Genomic DNA, 25,072 nt, shown 5'->3' with positions numbered 1-25,072 from the left:
TTTCTGATATATTTACTCTATTGGCATACTTTCTGATTTTTTGCCCAATACAAGACATATAACCACTTTTGAAAAATTAAGTTTTAAAGTCAGAGTGCAACATCACCTTAACCTGCCCTTTCATTCCCCCAGTCTTCCCTCTGATAGTCTTGTCTATTTGTTTTTCCATACCAATTTTATTATAATTTTATCTAATTTTATGAAGAAACTCCTTGGTATTTGAATTGGCATTATATTAAATGTCAGTTAATTTGGGAAGCATTGCTATTTTCACTATATTAATCTTACCTATCTACAAACACTGAATGACTTCCTAAGCATTTTGATCTTTATTTCAGCCATTATATCTGGTAAAATATTATTGTCTTATGATGTTTCATTTAAGATAATAAATATATTGATAGAACACCTGAGGGCCTTACGCTTTTCTAAATGACATATGAAAAATCAAAAGGCACCTAGATTTCAATTATCATGTTGGTTATGGCATAACCTCATAAATATGTATGTCAAAAAAGAAACTATCATCTAATGTTTTGAGAATAATGGAAATTAAGCACGATTAAGCCATCATATGAACATGCTCCTTTTGTTGTTTTAAAATGTGCTTCTTCATGAAGGTCTCCCTCCAGGCGCCATCTCCTCAATAAGGCTATGAGCTCCTCGAGGGAAAGAGATAGGCCTGCTTTTCTAACTAACCCCAGCTCTCGTCACTGAGCTTCGCACACAGTGAGCATATAATAAATGCTCTTTCATTCATTCATGTCCTAAATTTAGCACATATATAAGAATCCGAGACTAATATTTAAAATATGAAAATAAAAAGGTCTTAAGGCCCAATGATGAAAGTCTAATGAAGGAAAAAGTTTTTCTAACAGTAACTGACTTCATGACGACCCCTGCCTGGGCTGTAATTAAGTCTCACACTGTCTTGCTCATTCTTAAACTTTGATTATTTAGAGACAGCCATAAGTAAGATTATTTAGAAGCAAACCAAAGATATCTTCAATTTATCCTATATTTTCACTGTCAATGAAATAGTACTGATTTTCTTTTAAAAAGCTAAAGGAAGTTTGAAAATTTATCATATAAAAACTACGGGTTTTTTTAGGAGTAATTTCTCTTTTAAAAAAAGAAAAACTAAAAACAAGAAAAAGCCTTGTAATCTTAGTTCAAATAAAAATGTGATTTAACTTAAAGTAGTAGTAAGACTACAGATATTATATAAGATTAAATCTGGGACGAAGATCAGCAAGCAAATACACAATATTTTGTTATCCTTTATGGTTACATGAATGTAAAACAAATGTGTGGCACAAAAGTAGCACAATGTAATTAATCTCTTAAAAATACCCAAAGGCCAAATAGTTTAAATTTAACTTTAGGGAATGTTTGATAATTAGATTAAAGAGTCTTAGAAGTTGCTTCTCACTACTCTTCCTACTTCCCCAGCCTTTAAAAAAAGAGAAAAAGTTTTTTTATTAATGGGCTCCTACCTGAATATCAGTTAAGTGCAGCACAGTCTTCTTATAGGAAAGGATATCAAAATCTGTTGCCTTCCATATTACATGATTGAAAAATTCGCCTATTTTTTTCTTTTTGGTAATTACAATGAGATAACTACCTATAAAAGCAAAGACACATGAGCTATTAAAAAAAGCAGTTCCAAAGCAGATAATAACCATCTTAATTTTTCTAACAAAAAAAAAAAAAAAAAGAGATTAGAAATAAGAGCCATCCTAAAACATCTTGGGACTTGTATGTTTATGAACATGTGAGAGACAGTATAGTAGAGTGAATGGGGCAGAGGTGGTCAGATACCAGGTGAGTCACCTTCCCTCCACGATGACGTGGCCCCAGGAAATTCTCTAAGTTACAGATCAGGTATCACCTGTTCTGCATTGACAGTTTCCTAATCAGTAGTTCTGTATCCTGACAAAATACGGGGCCAAGCATCCCTCTCCCCAAAACACAACAGCTCCAAAACATGAACTATCCATTTTGTTCATTTAAATGCCAAATGAAAGGTCATGGTACCTCTGAAAAGAGAGCACAACATGTAGTAACCTAAGCAGACTATTATCTGGAAAGGAGAGACAAGGCAACAGATCCTATCCTCCATCCCGGCACAAAGAGTACCAACGGCCACTCATTTCATACAATTTGTTGCCCAGGGCACACAGGTTTGTCTGGGAACAAGGCTTGAGATATGAGAAGAACCCATGACTCCATCTCGATGATCCAATATACATGGAGCAAGAGAGGCAACAGCCCATGTGCCCTCAGGTGGAGCCTTTCCTACAAAGCCTTCAAAATAGTGGGCAGAAGTGTTTGGGCTCGTGACAATGCTGTTTGTCCACTGGCTAGGAGAGAGATTTTCCATGTGAGCTAGGCACAAGTTCGGGTGGAACAGAAAGTCTGGGTGGAAGGAAAGAGGGTTTGATCTTCTCTTTCAATAGGGAGACACGTTATTGCCTGTCTGGAATGGGCTAAAAAATCAATCCAAGTTACCAGGGCTAACTAGGAAAGGGATATAAGGGTGCAGCATCCCCAAGTATAAACATGAAAACTGTAGCAAGTTACAAAGATGGATAGATAGAGCTGGTAAAGCCCCTATAACCTCTAATCGAATCCTTGCTCTCTGCATCCATTCCACTACTATAACTTAAAAAAAATTTTTAAATTGAGGAAAAAAAAAACACTTGGGATTCACCAAGAATTTAAAGTTGACAGCTTAGGAATTCCAAAAATCCCAATTCAAATTAAAATTCCAAAGAGAATGTTTTAAAGTGTAGCCTTAGGCTGACAAACAAGGCATGAATCTTATGTATAGTATGACTTTCAGCCTCAAAGTACAATGATCACAAATTGCTAATCTAATACAGTAAATTACTACCCAAGACTCATTAAAAAAATGCAGCATAACTATTACCTTATAATCGGCTAGAAGCAACTTCTATCAGGTCTCTTACTTACACAATCCAGCTAATTTTTCTTACCTGCTACCAGTCGAATTGTGCCCAAGATACCAAATATTGTCCTTGTAACAGCTGATGGAGGAACATCTTTCTTCACTAAACAGAAGGAGAAGAATCAATCAACAAGCATTTATTTAGCATTCACTCTGTTAAGTGCTGGGATTACAAAGAAAGATAAACCAAAGTAGAGGCAGAGGACACTTCTCTCTACTCCTTTTAGAATAGTGGGAAGTTCAGTGGGTAGAACACTGCAAATATTTTCAGATTGTTTTAATATCTTGATCAGTTTTCCTGATTTTTTTTCCCTCTTCCTCCTCTTTTTCTTTTTTCTTTGGCTAGGCAAAGGGGTTAAGTGACTTGCCCAGGGTCACACACCTAGTAAGTGTTATGTGTCTGAGGCCGGATTTGAACTCAGGTCCTCCTGAATCCAGGGCTGGTGATCTATCCACTGCGCCACCTAGCTGCTCCCTCTTTTTCTTTTAAAAAATTCTTTGTTTTATGGGATGGCTCTCAGAGAAGAAAGCAAAGGAATACAGGGAAATAGTAAGGCAATATAAAAACAAAAGAGATCAATAAAATTTATTAAAAAAAAAAAAACAAACAAAAACCGAAAGGCAAAAACAGTCCCTGCCCTCAAGAAGCCCACATGTAAAAAGACAGGCAACCACAAGCCACATACAAAGTAGATGGAGAGTCATTTTGGAGGGAAAGACCCTAGCAGCTGGTGGAACGGGGAAAAGCCTCCTGCAGTGGAATCTGAGCTGCATCTTGAAGGATGCACTTCTGAGAAGTGGCAGTACAGAAGAAAAGGACTCCATGCACGGGAGGCAGCCAGGGCAAAGCCATGGAGATGGGAGACAGTGCAGGTGGAAGGGAATAACATTTAAGAAAACTGAAGAGGTCAGAAGGGGCCAACCTATATCAAAGGGACTCATTTCCCATCTCCGAGATGACAGGAATCACGAGAGTTTTTACTCAGTAAAGGAGTTAGAGCCATGGTCAAGCCTGTGCTTTAGAAAAACCACCCTGACGGACTGAGGAGTGAGACTTGGGCAGAATGATCAATGAGAATGTCACCAAAAGACAATACTTAAACATCCAGAATTCAGATTTAGTTTGGTTTCAAATTAGTTTAATTAAATCATCATCATTAAATTAAAATGGCCCCCATTTTGGTCAACTACCAAAGGAAAGTTAATTCTGCCAGCCTAAAAGAAAGTGCCAACCATAAGAAATCTTCAGTTATCCTTCAGTAATTTGTGGGCCACTCCCACGCCAGGTTTATTCACCAGCTTTGCCAAAAACTTAAGCGCTGCTCAGCAGCAACTGGAAAATACACAGGAGCGAGGCCTGCATCTTAATCCCACTGTGCAAATGTAGTACCTATACAGGTCAAACTTGCCTGGGCTTAAAATTAACCCCAGATTCTTATCAGAACCCAAGTCTTGGGCATAGGATTATGTGGGTTCAAAAACAAAGTCCCCACCTCAGGCATGCAAGGAAATCAAAGAGTTAGGCCTGCTTTTCCTATGACTCTCCATTATTTTCAGTTCTGGGCACACTTTAAGTTTGACAGTGTCCATTAGATGACAAGGGCAGTTCTGAAAGGTCTCATGACTTTCCATCCAAGGGGGGAAGCCGCAAATGGGCAGATTTAAGTTTGATAATAAAGTAAAAGTTTCCAGACAACTAATGGTATCTAAAACTAGAATGGGATGCCTTTCTCTGGAAAACTCTGGATTTCCTCTCACCAGGTCTCCACCAAGCAGAAGCTGGACGACCACACGTGAGATATTCTGCTGGGGGGGTTTTGGGTTCAGAGATGGGTTGGACTAGTTGGTGTCCAAGGTCCCTTCCTCCTATGAGATTGTGATAATAAAAAATTGTGGTCAACAACAAACGTTTCCATCTGGTGATACCTAATGTGAGAAGGGATTCTGGAAGAAAAGTTTAAGTGCTAATGACATTGTTTTTATATTAGATATAAAATTATGTGCAACTTCTGTATCACGTGTAGCAATTTCTTCATGTGGAAATAAGTTTTAACTTCCTCTATTTTTCCTAAGATTCTCCTGAGGATACTCCATATGTAGCAGTACACAGGTTCCATTAATACATACAAAGGTGCTCAGAGGCCCAATGAGTTTGGAAAGCACCATTTAAATATTTCATTCTTGTGTACAGATTTAAGTCTTGCCCCTCTAAGGTTTGTATTACAAAGCTTAATTTGTTAACAGATTCACAGTTTGATACAGAATCTCTTTTTGTATTCTGCTCTCTGTACAGAAATGCTTTTTTTAATGTCTGTCTTTTTTTTTAATGTCTAAGTTCATAATAATTTTTTAAATTGCTAATCTACCAGTAATCTACCAATAAAACATTTAGTACATTTAACACCCAGAAAAGAAAAGCAAGTTCATCTCTTAGATACAAGACTGAAATATACACAGAGAAGCAAACCCAACTACACAACATTTTGGCTACCTCAATATGGCATTCCAATGAGAATGAGAGTAATTTTCATTTACTAACCTCATCATCAGTGATCCCATATAATCAAAAAAATGTCCAAACAAACAAAAACATACTAAAATCCTATCAGCTAATACCCTATAAATTACACTGGATGAATGTTAATCAATTACAATCTTCCTCCTATAAACACAGAAATAACTATATTTTTAAATGATCAACTCAATAAAAAGGGACAACCTGAAACTCTTCAAATAGTGTTTTTTCTTTTAGATATTATACAAAATTAAGTAAGGTACTAATACATATATGTCTAAATAGAAAAGCATAGATAGAAAACTGTGATAAGGCATCTTCTGAAAGCCATCCTCATCCCACTCAACGCTATTTGGGATTTTCCTGACTGTCACATTTTATGCGACCTCCCCTTCCCACTCTCTGCATACCTGTGAGGGTAACCTCTGTGGAGACTCGATCAATGGCAAGCACATCATCCACTCGATCATCACAAGGCTCTATGTAAAATTTTTCTGGGGTCACGTGCCTGAGGAAAAATTTGAAGCCCATGAGGAAAAGGAACTAATTTTTAAGTGTTTTAAGTTCTCTCCCACCACTTCAGCAGTTAAAAAGAGTTTCTTCATTCATGGTTCCATTTTTCCATTGTCCCAACAAATGAAGATGTACAATTTGCTGCAGCTTTCTTTCACTTATTTAAAACAATCAGAAGGTACCAAGGTTTTAATCATCTCCTGAAAAGGTTCTGATTTACTTCAAACCCGAGCCCCTTAATGTCCAACCTGATTTAGTAACAGAACCATTAGCAGAAAAGTTTTAATAGAATACATCCTTTTTTTTAAGCATCAAGTGGAGTTAGCTGAATATAGGATCCATTTTCTTGGATAACAAGTCAACTCAATCTCGCTGTTGTTCAGTTGTTTTCAGTCATGTCTGACTCTTTGTGACCCATATGGGCTTTTCTTGGCAAAGATACTGCAATAGTGTGTCATTTCCTTCTCCAGCTCATTTTACAGATGAGGAAACTAAGGCAAACAGGGTTTCAGTGACAGCTATTAAGCATCTGAGATTATATTTGAACTCAAAAAGACACATCTTCTTGACTCCAGGCCAGGCACTCTACCCACTGCACCACCTAGCTGCTAGCCATATGACCCTGGGCAAGTCATTTAATCCTGTTTGCCTCAGTTTCCTCATCTGTAAAATGAGCTGGAGAAGAAAATGGAAAACCACTTACTGAAGTGGTTTTCTTTGCCAAGAAGATCCCAAATAGGGTTTGGAAAAGTTGGACACAACTAAACAACAATTCAATCTACTAGCATGCAAACTGTAAAACCATACATGGGAGAACACTAGGTGTCCCTGAATTGTGTTAGACACTGTGTGAAGATCCAAAAAAGAACAACTAGAGCCCCTGCTCAGATGGCGATTTATAGATAGCCGGGGGTGTCCAAGTCAAACAGAAATGGAGGCCTTAAGGCCACATACTTACCAAAAAAGCCACAAATTGGCATTATCTATGTTGTATTATATTTTTATTTATTTTGTTAAACATTTCCCAATTGCACTGTAATGTGATTGCTGCAGTACTCAGGAGTTTTCTTAGCCCCCTGAAGGCAGGTGAGTTTGATACCTCTGATTTACAGTCTAGGACAGCTAAGACATTTGCACAAATAAATGTAATGTAGTATAATGTAAAAGAGGCACCGATAAAAAGTGCTTCACAGATACACACACACACACACACACACACATATGGTAGAGTGAGGCAATAACGCAAATAACACTGCCTCCAAAAGCTCACAAAGTAAGAACACACAGAAAAAAACAGGAGAAAGTTTTAAAAGGACATAATGTCTCCAGATCTAGTATGGTTGCAAATGCTTTCACTTTCTAAAGTACCTGTGATATGAGACTTTGATCCCGGCCCCCCCAACATCAAAGTAACTTAAAAATTTCAAAACACCTGTAATGGGACCAGATATAGCAAACATCTTGCTTTATTATTCCAGGAAAAACAATATGGGGGGAGGGGTGGGAGCTTTCAGACTGCAATCTGTACTTTGTTGCACTGCACTATATAATTTGTACAGCGAAGGGGTTTAAGTGGCCCCAATTTGTTGTGTGCATCAATGTTTTGTTTTGTACACACTTGCACACTCATCCACCTACAATTCCCTGAGAACACAGACTATCGTTTTTTATCTTTGAGCCCCAACAGCTAGTGTAGTATTTTGCATACAATACAGGTGCTCAATAAAATGTTTATTCAAAGAAAATGAATAAAACAAACAAAACAAAAACCCTCTGAACACACTTCAAAGTTACTTGAATGTTAAAGTCACTCTCATTTTTCCCAATGTAAACAAACACATATAAGCAGCTTACACAGGAGCCCTCCACTCTGGTTCTCACCCATCTTTCCAGCCACATTTCACATCAAACTACAACAGGACCAGAGTGATTCTTTTATTCTGGACACTCATTTCTTGCCCCGTGCACTCACCTAAGCTATCCTCATGCCTGAAATGTAATCCCATACAGGTGTGCCTTTAAGGATCCTTATCTTCCTTCTCAAGTGATATGGCTTCTACCTCCCAAGTTAAGTTTTCCCCACACCCTATATCCATTCTCAAACTGCCTTGAACTTACTTTTCTATGCACATGTGAATCCTTCTAGCAAAATATAAACTCTTTAAGGAGATGGATTATTTTTTTTCTTTGTATCTCTAGCTCTTATAATAATGCACAGTTTTTGGTAAGCGTATGATAAATAGAAAAACAAAAACAAGTTACACACATTTTGTACCAAAAAATACTGCTGCTTCCAGTCAACAAGAATTACCCGTTAATAATGGCTAACATTTATCCAGCACCTATTCTATGCGAAGTGCTTTACAAATATTATCTCATTTGATTCTCAAAACAACCCTGCTTGGTAGGTATTGATATCATTCCCATTTTACAGATGGGGGAAATGAGGCAAACAGAGGTTAAATGACTTGTCCAGGGTCCACAACTAGGAAGCGTCTAAGGCCACATTTGAACTCAGGTCTTCCTGACTCCAGGTCCAGCCTTCTATCCATTGGCCACCGGGCTCAATTGTAATGGTCTAACCGGAAAAAGATTTGCATATAAGAGTCAGGTAACCAAGGTTCCAGTCTCTCACTCTATAATTCACTACCAGTGTGACCTTGAAGCCCAATTGACTAATCTCTGACCTTCAGTGTCCCTATCTACAAAAATAGAAATAAGAATTCCTATTTACTTCATAGAGTTCTTACGAGGATTAATGAGAAAATAGTTGAAAAACTGCTTTACAAATCACAAAAGGCTAAGCAAGTATGGTGTATTTTTATTGTTATTAATAAATTGATATCTTTTATTTCACACATTGGAAATTAAGTCACTAATGTATGTGAAAATACCTACTGGAGGAACTAGAAAGAAGTCATTTAATTCAAAAGAGAACATGGACTTGGAACTCTAATTATCAGTTTAAAAATGCAATTAGGTATTTCAAAATTTTTTTGCAATTGTACGTTCTCAAGCTGGTTTTAATTAACCTCTCAGAGCCTCAGACAACTCAAAGACTTCTCAGTGAAGGGCATTCCTACACTGATAAAATTTTTTTTTAACATAAAATAACTCTTCAGAACAAAATAACAAAACTTTATTTAATATCATCTTTTCTTATAAAACACACAAGCATCTCTTAGAAACATTTTTTAAAACTTTATAAAAACTCAGTCAAAATTCAATTCCACAACCATTTATTATTAAGTTCCTTCTGTGTGTTACTAAATGAGACCCACAAACATCAACCAAGGATGAAGCTTGTGCCAGGCACTGGGGATCCAATCCTTATTCAAAGGGATACACTAATGGGAGACAAGTACATATATAAACATATACAGCATAAACATAAAATGAATACGTGCAAATATTCACAAGCTTAACATAAAGGAAGGCACTAGCAATTGGAAGGGCTTCATGCAGAAAACGGCAGTTAAGTTGCGCTTATAAAGAAGTTAAGTTCTGTCTTACAGGAAGAACGGGATGGGATGCATCCCCCTGCAGAGTTAAGAAGGGAGGGCACAGCCAGCGCAAGACACGGAGATCACAGTGAGGAACAGAGAGAGAATCACCTGGCGAGATCACAGCGTGTGGGAAGGAGTGCAATGTCTCATGACGCTGGAAAGGCAGGCTGGGTCCAGATTGCGAAGGGTGTTCAAAACTAACCTGGGGGCCTAAATGAGATTCATCATCACTCAACAGTTTGCCCTTACTACCCACAGAGGAAAAGCTGAATGAATAAAGAATGTTTACTGCCTGGACTATAACATGCAGTTGGGTCGGTACATGTATCTGAGCACGACACGGCAATGGACAGCAAGCTGGGTCTAGAACAGAGCAGGAGGAGGAGCACAGGCTGGACCCTTTGTGAAACTGCCCAACCCTTGTAAAGACCTCAAATTTACCCTTGAAACATGGGCCCATCTTTCAACACTCATATTCCACCAGCGATGTTTGATGGCTAGGAGTCATGTGGCACATTCTATGTCTCCAAAGAACTCCAGTTGAAGGTCAGCCCCAATGCCAAAGAAATTTATGGTGGGGATGAGCACAGCAGAAATACTACAAATGAGGAATTATGCAAACATGGTTACAAAGGAAGTCCTCAGAGAAATAAGTGGCTGACAAAAAGAGATGGGCAGGTACAAAGTAAGAACGAGGGATTAGATAGAGCACATAAGAAAGCCCGTGGGTAAATACCCATGTCTTCACACTGTGTCAAGAAGACAACGGACAATACATAGTCTGATCAAAAAACATGGTTAGTAATGGTTAATAGACGTCCTTCGTGACTTACCTGGGAAGATGTAAGAAAATATTATAGCTCATTATAACAAAGTATAAAACACTTTAATGCTAAAGACAATATTAACACATCATCAAGTACGTGAGAAGAGTCTCAAATGTGGAATTATACACATGCTTTTTTACCATAACATTTATCCTGAACAACCTACAAATCTAGATAACTGAGCTTTAGACAGAACCAAAGATTTGGAATTATTGAAATTCCACCAAACGAGTGTTGCCCTCTCTCTCTCACACATACACATGAAAATAATCTGATGAATCAATCACTTCTGTACAAATAACTACAATCTGATGAGGTTCTTACGGACCACAAGGAATCCTTCTTTTAACGAGCACGAACAGAAAAATTAATTTTCCAGATAAACGAAGAATGCCTCTAAATGCCAAAACATTTAATAGTTTTTGATGGAAACGTCTATAAATATTTTATGTTCTTGCCTTCTCCAACTACAGATACAGAACACATCACTAGTCTGTTCTTGCATCCCCTCTTCAAACAGCCATGATTGTACTACGCTGTAATAAGGCAGCACCCTCAGGCGCAGCTGGTGACTGCCAGGCTTCCTGAGTTTTCTACCACTTTCTACTAACGTTAGTTACCACTTTCCATTGCTGCAGGTGGACACTGATGGCTCTCATAGGCCACTTTATTGTGCACGTGATGCTAAGCCAATAAACTGACTGAGGAGCACAGTTACCAATCAACTAAACAAGGATGCAGGTTCCATGATGCCTCCCAGGCCTTTGTCCTCTACTTGAGGTTCTTTGTTGTGTTCCTGATGGATGAACAGAGTTCAACACAGTGCTGTGCTCCTGCTGTCCTTTGCAAAGACTCTTCAAAATAACCAGAAATCAATTTTCTAATATACTTTTGGATAAAGACTAACACAAAGCATGCTCAGTATAGTGAGTGAAGCAGGACACTACGTCTCCCTTCAGAAGTGTGAACTCTACTGGCAGCTTACACGTAAGAGCAACTAAGCTCTTAACTTAATATGTTATTGGCATCTGAAGTCAATTAACTGGAAACTATACTTTCTTATAAAGACGAGCATCAGATTACTTAGCATAATTGCTGCATTCCAAAGTTCACCTATAAAGTAAATTTCTGAAAGAAAGGCAAGGCCTACATTTTAACTTATTTTCATTATAAATTAAAATCACACAGGTTTATGTTTCCATAGTGGGGAAAAATTCCCTAACACACTTGTTGTGGCAAAGTCTCCCCCCAGAAACAATGTGTTTTCTTCTTGCAGCTGAAGCCTGCACCTCCAGCTTGATGTGGGCAACATTGCCTGCCTGCAGGATTTCCTCCTAGGTATTGACCACCCTCTATTTCCGTTCTCTTTCCCTCTGTCGGATAACAGGAATTACTCTTATCCTACAGGGCCTCCAGGGCTGTGGTCACTTTCTCTCACGCACAACACTTGTAAATATCTAGCAGAACTAGGATACTCATTATACTTTCCCCACAGATGTGAGGTAGTCTTTCTCTCCATTCTAGAAAAGCGCACTGGTTGGCTGCTCCTATAAATTCTGCTTGGTAGCCTGGAATCATGGAATTTACCTAGCTGGCTTTACAAAAGCCATCTGATACCTGTCTCAGATCGTGTCATAGTAGGAAATTTAAGGGGAATATATTTATTACAGAAGGAAAGACAGTTAATAAGTCCCAAGTTTAAAGGTTAGTTGAGAAAATCCCTATTAGTAGGCTTTTCATAAATTTTCTTTGCCTCAATTTTAAATGACTTTTAAAAAAAGCTCACTTACTGTTAAAGATTTACCAATCTTTTAAACAATTTGCAAAAAAGTGATGGTCATTAAATGCTATGTTAAAGGGTGATTTAATATTATGTAAGGCAAAAGGAAAACAGACACAATTGCACAGAATTGTACAGAATGAGAAAGCCATGGAGAAAATATCCACACTGATGATATCACAGATACATCCAGGCAGGGAGTACTAAGAAGAATGAACTAATAAGGTATTATACCCATACTTTATGAAAATTAGGAATTCATATTATTCTGCTGTGTAGAACAAGCTCTTTTCACTATACCCCACTGACATCCCCCCAATATAAAAATGATTGAATTTTATAATTGCTGCACCAAAAACAACATTTTGGTGAGGTTTTGTAAAACATTAATTCAAAGACATTAATTAATTAAAACCTAATATTCAGTACTGCCATTTATGCATGACCTATACTAATACATTTGCTATGCTATTACCTGTTCTTCATTTATTAAAATGGCCCAAATAGTACACCATGGGAGGCTGAACTACTAGTACTGGTATGGTGATGAATGTGGCTGACCCAACCACACTCTGCTCCTTAGTTCCTCCTTATGAGGCCATCTGAGGTGAGAAGTGCCAGTTTACAATGTAGGGAGGAACTTCATGTAGATCTGTGCCATTATTTGTTATGTTTTTAGTAAATGTTTTTCAAAACTATCTCCATCAATATTTTATGACTTCCTTCTTCTATCGGATGAATTTTCACTTTACAAGAAGACAATTCAAACACTTTCTATCCTGAATATTAAGAATATTTCACCAAAAAGAACTGTCGGTATGATGTGAAGACAATTTAAAAAACTGTTATCAAATGAAACTTATACTGTTCTAACGTATAAAGTATAGAAGACATTGAATAAATGTCTTGATGGAGAGAATAAAGCTTACTTAATCTTAGTCTATACAGTTCAGATGATCATAACTATGACTATACAATTTTATAATCAGCTACAATTCTTAACAAGTTCACTCTTCTGCTTTTCAATTGCAAAACAAATGGTCTTTGGCACCATTTTCCTATTCTGAATCTTGTTCTTGTTGTTTTTAGTGATGCAAAAGTATGAACACTTGTATTGAGAACATAAGCATCCCTCTGCACATTTTAGAGAATCTTCTGGCAGAATTCTGAGATGCTCAGGTAATACAAGAAGAGAGAATAAATGGAGGCCATGGTCATGGGAATGGGAAGGTGATGGGCTGGAAACCTCTACCTTAAGGGCCATATTGGTTTGAACTTGATTTCAAAGCAGGAGGTTTCCTACCCCATGGAGTCAGGGTTAGCACCACCAGGCAAATACCTCAAAGGAGGCCAAAGACAGAGGGAAAAATCACATTTAAACTCAACAAAATATTTATAGCAACAGTTTTGTAGTAGCAAAGAACAGATGGAAAGTGGTGGTGTTGTTCAAGTGTTTTCAGTCGTGTTCGACTCTCTGTGATCTCATCTGGGGTTTTCTTGGCAAAGATAGTAGAGTAGTTTGCCCTCTCTTTCTCCAGCTCCTTTTTCAGTGGCTTGCCCAGGGTCACACAGCTAGCAAGTGTCTGTGGCCACCAAGGACATAAGTCTTCCTGACTCTAGGCCCAGCGTTCTGCACTATGGCAGGCACCACCTAGCTGCCCAGGAAAAGTGGGTATTCATCAATTGGAGAACGGCTCAACAAACTATAACCGAATACTGCGGCACTGAGAGAAAAAAAAATCTGAAGGATTCAAAGAAATTTGAGAAGACTTGCATGATGCAGTGCAGAACCAAGGCAGAACCAAGTAAGCAGAACTGGGAGAACAATTTAGACAATGACCACAATATTTAAACAAGAAAGTAAAACAGAAAGACCTCAGAACTCTGGCTAGTTATGAGTGGCTAGCTGGTGACACTGATGTCACTAAGTGCCTCTCAGCACTTCAGGGAGAGGTGGTGGCCTAGGGATGCTTTCATTCTCAGGCATGGCCAAGGCTGCTTATCTACTTCTTTGTTGCATGGAAGGGTTCTGCTGGGGAGCAGGAATGAGTCAGTGGAAGTAAAATAAGGATAAAAGCTCTTAAAAGTTTACAGAAAGGGTAATAAGTAACAAGGAGTAATGGTCTAAAATCAGTCATATCTAAATTTCAGAATAGAGAGATAAGGCCTTTACTAAGGGCTTAGTAGGTTTAAGGTGCATGGGGTGTAAGGCAGGGCACATGGGGTGTTCAGGAGAACTAGCACCTCTGGTGTGAGGGCATGCCAAGCACTTTTCGGGGCTATTTATCCACCTTTGGTGTCCACCTTTCACCCAACTCTCACCTGAGGCTCCAAGAAGCTGTAGCATATGCACACCTGGTAAACTGTCTTAGCAGACAGGCTAACCCAGGTTGAGAGTAACCAACAGGCCTCAAACCCATTGATAAGTTAGGGGGTAACTACCCCAAGCATGTGCTGTGGAGCTCTTAGAACTTAGTCAGAGATCAAAGATGCCAAGGCCATCTACTGCATCCTGGACCATTACCCGTGGTCTTGACTTCTGTCCTGCCACTGGACCTCAAGACTCTGGAAGAGAGAGTGAGGTTGACAACTCTGTGTAACTCTGCCTCACTTAAATCCAATTTCATGCACAAGTCAAGACACCACTGTGATGTCACTGGTCCTCTTCAAGATCATGGATCAAGGAAGACACCTAATCAACCTCCTCATTTTACTGAGGAAACAGGGGTTAAGTGATTTGTCCAAGGTCACACAGGCATGTGAGGGCTGAAAAACAAAATCCAATCATCTCATTCTAAATGCCTTATTTTTCCTTTCCACCACACTACCTGTAGGCAAACAGTAGAAATCTCTCTCTCTCTCCTTTTCTCCCTTTCTCCCTCTTAATTCTTTGCCTCCATTTCCTTTCCCTGCTCTCCTCCTATTGTCCTTCTCCAAAAATATAATAAAGCAGAATACATGCTAGCCTTGTACTTTATTTTATGTCTCCTATTCTTAATTTTATAAACAAACATAATGACCAGGACACCCATAGCAACACATACTTCCTCATATTAATATTTTTACACTTAGGATAAATTTCCCCAAACCAGACTCACTGAAAGATGGGATTCAAATAATAATACTCAAATTTTTGTTGACTTATTTTTTCTAAGAAAACATTTGAATTAAGTGGCTTCTTGTAGGTGGCTTTGGATTGCTCCCCCAACCCCCAATACTATTGCATTTTTTTAAAGGAAGGTCTCAACCTAGTTTTGTTTTTGAGAGTCACTATTCCTCAGATGTGGGGGATGGGGGGGAGGAAGAATTATAGGGAATGATAAAATCTTTTCCTTGAAGACAATGGTTTAAAACAAGACTTAAAGACTTTAAACCAAAGTTGTGTGGTAGCTAGGGCAATGGGGAAAGAAATGGAGTCATATTTCTTAATCTGAACAGAAAAGCTGTCAAATTTTATACTAACAGTAATATTTTATGTGTTCTTCCATAAAACATGAGTTAACATGATATCAAATCCCAGCTAGAGTTTGTGGACCCATGCATTATTTTCATTATTAGAGACTAAAGACTTAAAAAGCACAAGATATATATACAAAACTATTTGGTCAACAGGGACATTGAGCTACATTCTCAATGTCCTACGCAACCTTCTAGAATAATTTCCTTTCATATTATAAGAATAAAGTCTTTTGAGAAGTGGGGGGAATGAAACATCTTATATACTTTCAGTATAGCTGATGTATTAGTTGGTTTTGCTGAACTTTTTTTTTCTTTAAAAAAATATTTATTACAAGAAAAGACCTGCTGTATAGGGGAGGTGGAAGGATATACCCAGAAATTAAAGTGATATAGAGAAATAAAGGCATCAGTAAAAAATGAACAAAGATCTTTTATAATATACCATCACATTTCCATAAGATGTTATCAATATCATCATAATTTTTTCACAAATATTAAGACAAAAAGATGCCATCAAAGAAAATTGTATTAAGTCACCAAAAAGCTCGTGACAGTAATAGCTCACCCAATTTTTCTCCTTTGCCTACCTAAGCAAGTCACCAGTTAAGAGAGTTAGTATATCCAGCTCAATGAGAGTTTACAACAATCTTCTGAGAATTTTTTATTTCCTTTTATTATATTTTATTATTTGGGGCTCAGGGCTGTTTTTCTTGGATTTATGGCTGACTAAAGCCTGTCTCCTGTTAATATTAACCTCACTTGGCTAAAATCTGACTCATGGAATGATAGTAATAAGGGAAGATTTTTTAATGTTTCTGAAATAAGAAAGAAAAAGAAAGGAAGAAGGAATATGGAATCTACAAAAATTTAAAAACCTTTCAAGAAGAGGGTTAAGCTACTTTATTTGTGGAAGGATCCCCCTGGCTCTGACCCTTTAGTAAATCTTTGTAACATGTAAATCGCTCTGTTAGCTCATTATGAATTCTTTAAATGTATAGATTTTTGCAAACTCAGTGTTTAAATCTGTAACTTAGTTTGTTAATAACTAAATAGATCCAGTCCAGTTTGTTTAACTTTAACGGCGTTTGAAGAAGTATAAATTTGTTATTCTGTCTGACTAGGTCTGTGTGAGTGGCCATAAAGATTGCTATATGTCAAAAATGATTTCTCTGACATGACTTTTCTCTATAAAAGCTTTTTCCAAACCCGAGTATTGATTCAGGATTATTCTTCTGAGTTCTTAACTTGTGCTTAAGCATAATAAAGCCTAGGTTTTCACCCCTGGAACTTCTTCACTGTGATAAAGAGTTATTTGAAAGCAGTTACCTATTATATGAATTCAGTGGGAAATATTTTTCCCATATCAGGTTGAAGAAAACAATGGCATTAGTTACCAAGTATTAAGTGTCCAAACTTAACAGAATGTCATGATGTTTCTTTCAAGAAAGGATTCAAAAACTGATTCAGAATTCTAGTTTCTAGGGGCAGCTAGGTGATGCAGTAGATAGAGCACTGGCCCTGGAGACAGGAGGACCTGAGTTCAAATTCAGCCTCAGACACATAACACTTACTAGCTGTGTGACCCTGGGCAAGTTACTTAATCCCACTGCCTAGCCAAAAAAAGACAAAAACCAAAAAACAGAATTCTAGTTTCTGTTGAGGAATTTTTATTATGAATTTATTTCAAAACACTATATAAAGTCACTTATATGCTGTTGTTTAGTTGTTTAAGTCATGTCCAACTCTTTGTGACTACATTGGTGTTTTCTTGGCTCTGGAGTGGCTCATTTTCTTCTCCAGCTCATTTGACAGATGAGGAAACTGAGGCAAACAGGGTTAAGTGACTTGCCCAGGGGCACACAGCTAGTGCCTGGGGCTGGATTTGAACTCAGATCTTCCCGACTTCAGGCCAGGTGCTCTATCCACTGTACCACCTAGCTGCCCTTCACTTATATGATTAACAACTTTCCTACACTGACCTTTAGAAGAGCATTTTGAATGAATACAGCATTTATTAAGTGCTTACTACATACAAAACACGGTGTTCAACACTGGGGAATAAACAGAAGCATAAGACAATCCCTGCTCTCACGGAGCTCCCGTTCTAAAGGGGAAGACAATATACAGAAGGGTTCAGCTTCCATCCTTTCCAGATGGAAAGGTCCAATGGTCCCTAGGGGACAGATGTTAATGACCTCTCTTTAATGCAATTTCCATTGATAAGATCATAACACCTTCTGATACTGAACCACTGACAGCAAAGGTCTTTCTTTTCTGGGTCTCCAGCAGCTGCGGCTGCAGCATCTGAAGAAGCAGCTGCCAGGTGGCATCTCCATGCAGGCTGCTTCACAGGATGACGGCTGGAGGCACTGGGCTGGCAGCATTGCTATTCTAAAGGCTCTTGGGCCTGGGTCCCCAGGGATGCCTCCGTCAGGGACAGAGACTGTGGTCCAACTGATGGGGCAGTGTTTTGACCTGCTTGGCACGTGCTGCTTCCTTTCCCTCTGTCCGAGTGTCCTACCAGGCTGACCTGCCTGCCCTATGGGCGGTAGCTGGTTGGCAGCTGGTGAAGATCATTGGACCTTTCTCTGTGGGGAGAGACTACCTCTGATTATCTTCAAATGGCACTAAAGATTAAATTATTTTATTTTATATTGCTGTTGAGGGTCACTGTCCCGAAATGATCAAAAAATGATAAGGAATACAAAAAGTTAGATCATAGTAATTTGGGGGTATTACAAAGAAACAAAAATATTTTATTCCCCAATAACAGATGTAATAATTCTGGCCCATTCTGTAAGAGTGTTCAAGTTGTTCCATAATAGTGAACACATTTCCAATCCCTTCATTTTACAGATGAGAAAACTGAGGCCCAGAAAAATGACTTACTCAAAGATACAAATAATTAAAAGAGGGTCAGGATTTGAATCCAGACCCTCTTGTTCCAAATCCAATTCTTTCTGCACTGCACCATGCTGCCCCCCTTTTAGCTGTTAACTGAGAAAATCCTTGAGAAAAGCCATCTATTTCATTTCAAAACAAACTGTGAGCATTATTTTTATGTAGGGCATGCTTCTCATAACTGGTAATAGCATCAAACTCAAAATAGATATTTTCTGCTGTGAAGTTATATTCACATTTATTTCAGGCAGCCCCGTGACAACTGCCCTCTTCACAATTCAGCAGAGCCATGAGGATTCTGTATATCACTCACTACCTATATCTAGTCTATATATTACACTTCTATGCAAGTTACAGGAAAAACACTTAATGAGAAAAGTTTACTCAAAAGTCTTACATGAAGAGTTGAATAAATGTCTCAATTATTAATTATATATAATAAACAATCATATGAAAAAACGCTTCAAACTACTAAGAAGAAAAGTGCCAATGCCATTTTCACAGAAATTTCCCCTCACTCATTAAACTGGCCTAGAGGATAAAAGCCAGAAATAGTCAGTGTAAGAGGGTCTGCAGGAAGAAGATAATCTCTGGCTGTGAAATTTGTGAGTACGTGAAAAGTTACTAAAGCAGTCATACCCTTTGACTTAAAAATCTCACTACTAGACAGACATCTCAAGAAGTCAAAGACAGAAAGGCTGCAAAATATTCATGACAGCACTATTTGTGGTAGCAAACAAATTGGGGCACACTGCTTGGGGAGTGACCAAACAAAATGCAGAATATGTAAGGAATAAGGTATTCCTGCATCTTAAACAATAAATAAAAGGAATTCAGAGAAAGACAAGAAAATCTCACCTAATTCTGAGGGAAAGTAGAATCAGGAGAATAAAACACACAATTCTAAAGGCACCAGATCTTGGTGCCAAAGGCTAGATGACGAAACACGTCCCTCCTTTATCTAAGAAGTGAGGAGTGAGGGGTGTGGAAAGGCATATATACAGTCAGATGTTTTTCCTTAACAGTTGTATTTTGTTACAAGGGGGTGTCCCATAGAGAGTGAGGCTCAGGACACAGGCTGTTGGTGCTGCTCCTTCCATGGGCCAGCCTTGAACAGCACTGGGGAAGGGGAGGGGAAGTCCCTCGTGGTTCCAGGGGCTGATGGTGCTGGTCCTTTCTAGCAGTCTCACATACATGCCAAAGTGAATAATGTTAGTGGTGCTCAGAATCAACGTGGAATTGTAAAGACAAGGCCTCGTGGATGAGCCTAGGCTTTAAAAGATGGGAAGGATTCGAATAGAAGAGGGAAAGAAAGTCCTCGTTCAAGAAAATGACCTGAGCAAAGGCGGGTAGTCCAAAATGAACACATCACCTTGGGGGCGCAACAAAGAGACTAGTCTGGCTACAGAGGCAGGTAGGTGATGAGGCAAGATTAGTGAGAAGTAGCACCGCACAGTAGAGAGAGAGAAGAGAGCTGGCCTTGCCTCTGGTGACCCTACTGGCTGACACAAAACTCTTCAGAGTCCCAGGCAACTCACCATACCTGTAAGTGGCAGAGAAGATAAAGAAACTCCTTACCAGTCGGGTCAGTAAACATTAATTAATTGTCCCAGTGCACCAAGCACTCTGGTAAGCAATGGAGATCCTTACGCTGATAAAATCAGAGATTCAAGTTTTAAAGAGTTAAGGTAAGGTAGAAGAAGGTAGACTGTGGAGAACTCTTAGTGCGAGGCTCATAATTTTGAGTTTTCATTGACGTGCATTGAAGCCATTCAAAGATTCATAAAGGCAAGTAAAAAGATAAAAAAGTAGTGAATGTGATGAGAAAGCCAGGGAAAATGAAAGATTAGAAGATCTGCCAGAAAGCCACTGCATAGAGAAGAGGCAATGAAGAGGAACAGAGTTTTAAAAATCATCATCACAAAGATGACTGACCAGAAAACAGGGAAGGGGGTACACTGTGGAATGGAAAGAGAACTGGGCTAAAAAAAATCAGGAGACCTGGATGTGAGTCTTGGCCCAGCTCTACCACTAACTACCTAGCTGCATGAGTTTGATCAAAATACTTCAATCTCTGGGCCTCAGTTTCCTCATCTGTAAATACGAGCAGGTAGGTAGCACCATACTGCATAGAGCGCTGGGAAGACTCATCTTCCTGAGTTTAAATCCGGCCTCAGACACTTACTAGCTGTGTGACCCTGGACAAGTCACTTCACCCTGTTTGCCTCAGTTACCTCATCTATAAAAATGAGCTGGAGAAGAACATGGCAAACCCCTCCAGTATCTTTCCGGAAGAAAAACCCCAAAAAGCATCATGAAGAGTCAGACAGAACTGAACAAGAACAACAAAAATGAAAGGAGTGGATGAGACTGACTTTGAGGTCCATTTTAGCTCTTTTTTAAAAAGAACAGCCATGAAGATTCAAGATTAGAGAAGGATATGTCAGTGGTGCCAATGATGGAATTAAGAAAGTTAGCATGGAGAGAGAGGTGGTTTAAGAAAGAAGGTAAATTCAGTTGGAGTATTATGTTTATTGCTATTATTATCATTATCATAGCAAGTATTTCAACAGTGCTTTTTAAGATGGCAAAGAGTCTGACTACCTCATTTGACGTGCAGAGACCTCAGTTCATTGATCATTTTAACAGAAGTTCTTTAAGAAAAGGCTCCCACAGGAAATGCTTCCCATGGTCTTTTTTGCTAGTGTGGGTACATTTCACTTTTTAGCAATACAGTTATAGGATGAATTTATAAGTAAACAACATTCTATGAGCACAATGTTATACAAAATGGTAACCAACTCAATAATTAAACAAAACCCATAGTGCTTGTTTAAAAAATAAGACAAAATTACCCTTTAAATGATCTACTTTGTAAATTAGATTTTTAGATACAGGTCTATCCTTAATATAACCTCTTATACACATAAACATTTATTTTGCAAACCACCATGTTTATGCTCCAGTTCCACTGGCTATTTCTGGTTCAGAGGCCAGCTTTACCTCTAGGATGCCTCCCTCAATAAGGGAAGATTAATGCTGTACTTTCAGAGAGACTCTGAAAGAAGGCATTATGGGCCAAATGAAAAAAAGCAGAGGACCTAATGATCAAAATGATTTGATGAAAGAAAAACAGTACTGTAGTTAAGGGGTGGAGGGGGATTAGGGAGAATATAGTAACCTATTAAGCAGACAAAAAATAAAATTTAGAAAGAAGTTCAATTGATAAAATAGATAAACCAGAGAATGACTTTTATTGAGTGTAGGGCTTACTTTTTAAAAACATGAAGAGCATTTATGGTCTGTGCTGACAAAAAAAAAAGAAAAGAAAAAAACAAGCAACAATGGGTAAAACAACAGCTTCTACCACTTAAGGACCAAATGTCCTTTCCCTTTTTTACTCCTTTTCCTGATGCCAAACATTTAAACTCTGTATGAGACTTATTGAAAACAACTACATTTCACAGTCCCTCCATCCTCTTTAAATCAATGTCACTCAATGATTTAATTGGAATCGGTAATTTAGCGCTGAGTTTTATGAGGGAAAAAGCTTCCATGAGGCTTACATACTTTTGAGAGGTGGTATTAGATGACATCCGCTCTCTTATCCCTCAGTAATGATCATCATCCAAAACAACGACCACATTTCCTACGTGCAAAGTCCTAGTCAAAGAATAAGCTTACACTCATTCAGCCACTACAGGGCTCACCTCTCAGATAAGTAAATAGGTGTGCAGCCAAGGTGAAAGGAAAAAAAGGCATGGTGGATTTTAAGTCCTAGTCATAAGTTATACAAGGCTCAGAAAATGTGTCATTTATATCACAGCCAGAATTTTGCAAAAGATGCAGTAAACCCTACTCCTGTGTTTCAACCCCCAACTTTACCTGTATAGGACGGTGCTGAGAAACTCTCCCCCATCCTGCTGACCCTAAGACTGCCCAGGACACCTTATCTCCCATAAGTGATAACAGTATTACTGACAATTCCATGCAAGCTTTCAGAGAGAGAGAGAGAGAGAGAGAGAGAGAGAGTGTGTGTCTGCGTGTCTTGTGTTGCAAGCACCCAGGCACTCACTGGTGGGGCTAAGAGATTTCCAAATATCCTGGAGGCAATTTATTAAGAATACTTAAGACAAATATTCAAATAGGGGCATCAAACTATATGAAAGGCCAGGAAATCATCGATTGTTCCTTCTGGTGTTTTGGTGATTCAGGCCAAGAAGTTTTGTAAAGCCAAGGAATACAGAAGGACTTAGTTTTCCATTTTTTCCCAAGGGATTATTAATGTATCGTGTCCTGTAAACGCAATAAAAAAACTAAGATAAAAGTGTCAGAAAAAAACAAAACAAAACAAAACAACAAAAAACCTTATGACCAAAAATCACGGACCAAGGAACAAGACAACTATTTATAGCAGTACAAGTCACGAAGGTACAGAAGTCATCACAAGCTGGCTGGGCGACCTTGGGCCTTATTTTCCTTCTCTGTAAAATAACAGGGGTGGTCTAGATGGCCTCTGAGGTCACCTGCAGCTCTGGAGCACGTATCAGGCCTAGCTTAGCAGCAGCAGCACAGGACTAGGAGGCAGGAGACCCGAGTTCCAGGTCTGTCACTGATGCCCTGCGTGCCCTTGCCTCAGTTTCCTCCATCAAAATGATTTCAATCTCTTACAGCTTTTTTTGAGGTTTGCTGTGCTGGTTCCAGAGCAGGCGGGAGGGAGGAGGGCCGAGCACACCGGGGCCCGCCTGCCCTCCCCCTAAGGAATGAGTCTGTGGATAGTTTTTAATGCTCGCAGACCCAAAATCAATCCATTTAGAAGAACGCTCCCCCACCCAGAGCCAGAGCACGAGCGTGCCCGCTCCCTGCCCCGGCCGAGCAGGCCTTTCCGGCCGTCTACACCCGGCGTGCCCGGGGCTGTTACTCTAAGGGGCCGTCTACAGGCTCCAAGCTGCCCGGGAATCAAAAGTCACTTTGTGCTCCTTTGGGCTGGTGCAGGCTGCTGAAAAGCAGAGAGAAATGAAAAGGAAGCAAGGAGAGGGGACAAGGAGGGAAAGCATTAGAAGAGAAAGGAAGAAGGAGAAAGAGGAGAAAGAGAGAGAAAAGAGGAGAAGCGGCGGCGGCGGGGCGGGAGGGCGAGGGGCCGCTCAGTGCCAGCACAGCCCGGTCCGGACAAGGGCACGCACCCGGCACGCACCCGCGGCCCTCGCCGGGCAGGGCGCCCCCTCCCTCGGCCCCGGGCCTGCTCCTCCGCCGCCGCCGCGCCTCCGGGCTAGGTGCGAGTCCCTCAGCACCCGAAGGGGCGGAGGCGGGGACCAGGGCCGGCCCCCGGGGCACCCGCCGCCCGGGGGAGTCCTCAGGGAGGAGACGACCTGACCCATCCCCGTCCGGCGCGGGCCGGCCCTGGCCTCCGAGGTCTCCCCCAGCCCCGTCCCGCGCTGGGCGTGCGCCCCGCAGCTGCGAAGCGAAGGAGGAGGCGGCGAGAACGGGCCCCGGCCGGCCGCCGTCCCCGGGCGGGCCAATGAGGGAGGGCGGCGCGGCCCGGCCCGGCCAACTGCCTCGGTGCCACCCCGCTCCCGGGTGCCCGGAGCTACTCACAGCTGCAGAGTCTCGTAGGCCACCGCCGCCATCCTGCTCCGCCGCCGCTCTGCGCTTGGGGTCCTGCCGGTCAGCCTCGGAGGCGGCCGCCGCAGCTCCCTGCCCGGCTTCCAGAATCTCTCCTCAGCCCCACCCCCGACCCGCCTATCCCAGGCGCGGACGGAGCGCGGACCGGGACAAACTTGGCAAGAGCCTCAGAACGCGAAGAGATTCTCGGGCGAAACGGGAGGGAGGAAAGGAAGGAGCGAGGCGGGCCGAAGAGCGGAGTGACGCAGGCCGCGCGCGGCGAGGATTGGTTGCGTGCCTGCTCGCGGGCTCAGGGAACCCGAGGCTGGCGGAGGGGGAGGTGCATTCACGGGAAACCTGGCGGCTGGTTGGAGCTTGACGCGACTGCGTGCAGCCTGATAAGCGGCCGCTGCGAGAAAGTGTGCATGTGCAGGGCCAGTGGCGCAATGGATAACGCGTCTGACTACGGATCAGAAGATTCTAGGTTCGACTCCTAGCTGGCTCGGCGCGGATTTTTTTCATTGGTCATTTTTAGGGGAGCGAACTTACCTTCCCTGAGTCTAAAGAAAAGAGAAGAACCTGCAGCTTTGATCCCAGAATCGTTGAGATGCAATCCGCTCGCGCAATTGGGAACCTGCCCGCGGCCTGGCCACATCCAGGGGCTTAGATTAGTGGGCCGTTTTGCTATAACTGGAAAGAGAACCTACTACCAGTTATCTCTGTATCCCTGGCCTGCTCATCTAACTGCCCGGGCCCTGCTTGCAGGCATTGATTCATCCATCCATCCAACCTTCCATCCATCCATTCATCCTTCTTTCCTTCCATCCATCCTTCCATCCATCCATCCATCCATCCTTCCCTCCATCCATCCATCCATCCTTCCTTCCTTCCTTCCATCCATCCATCCTTCCATCCATTCATCCATCCTTCCATCCATCCTTTCATCCATCCTTCCATCCATCCATCCTTCCTTCCATCCATCCATCCATCCATCCTTCC

General features: G+C 40.6%; 1 protein-coding gene and 1 non-coding gene across 2 annotated transcripts in view; one reads left to right on the top strand and one right to left on the bottom strand.

Annotated features, from left to right (window-relative positions):
- Nucleotides 1–24,185, bottom strand: part of SACM1L (SAC1 like phosphatidylinositide phosphatase) — a 54,311-nt gene extending 30,126 nt beyond the window's left edge. The window contains exons 1-4 of the mRNA XM_027872333.1: nt 24,068–24,185; nt 5,897–5,994; nt 3,000–3,074; nt 1,497–1,624 (exon numbers count right to left, since the gene is read on the bottom strand). Coding sequence (XP_027728134.1) covers nt 1,497–1,624; nt 3,000–3,074; nt 5,897–5,994; nt 24,068–24,099 — 333 coding nt within the window. The 5' untranslated portion in view covers nt 24,100–24,185. The remainder of the gene's footprint in view (nt 1–1,496; nt 1,625–2,999; nt 3,075–5,896; nt 5,995–24,067) is intronic.
- A 320-nt stretch (nt 24,186–24,505) lies between these two features.
- On the top strand, nt 24,506–24,578 carry TRNAR-ACG. The gene has a single exon. It is a non-coding gene; the product is annotated as a tRNA-Arg (tRNA).
- Nucleotides 24,579–25,072: the final 494 nt, after the last annotated feature.

Source organism: Vombatus ursinus, unplaced genomic scaffold (genome assembly GCF_900497805.2).
Source record: "Vombatus ursinus unplaced genomic scaffold, bare-nosed wombat genome assembly UNPS02014799.1, whole genome shotgun sequence".
Lineage (NCBI taxonomy): Eukaryota > Metazoa > Chordata > Mammalia > Diprotodontia > Vombatidae > Vombatus > Vombatus ursinus.
Note: the sequence above shows the minus strand (reverse complement) of the source record. Positions and strands in the feature narration are given on the sequence as shown.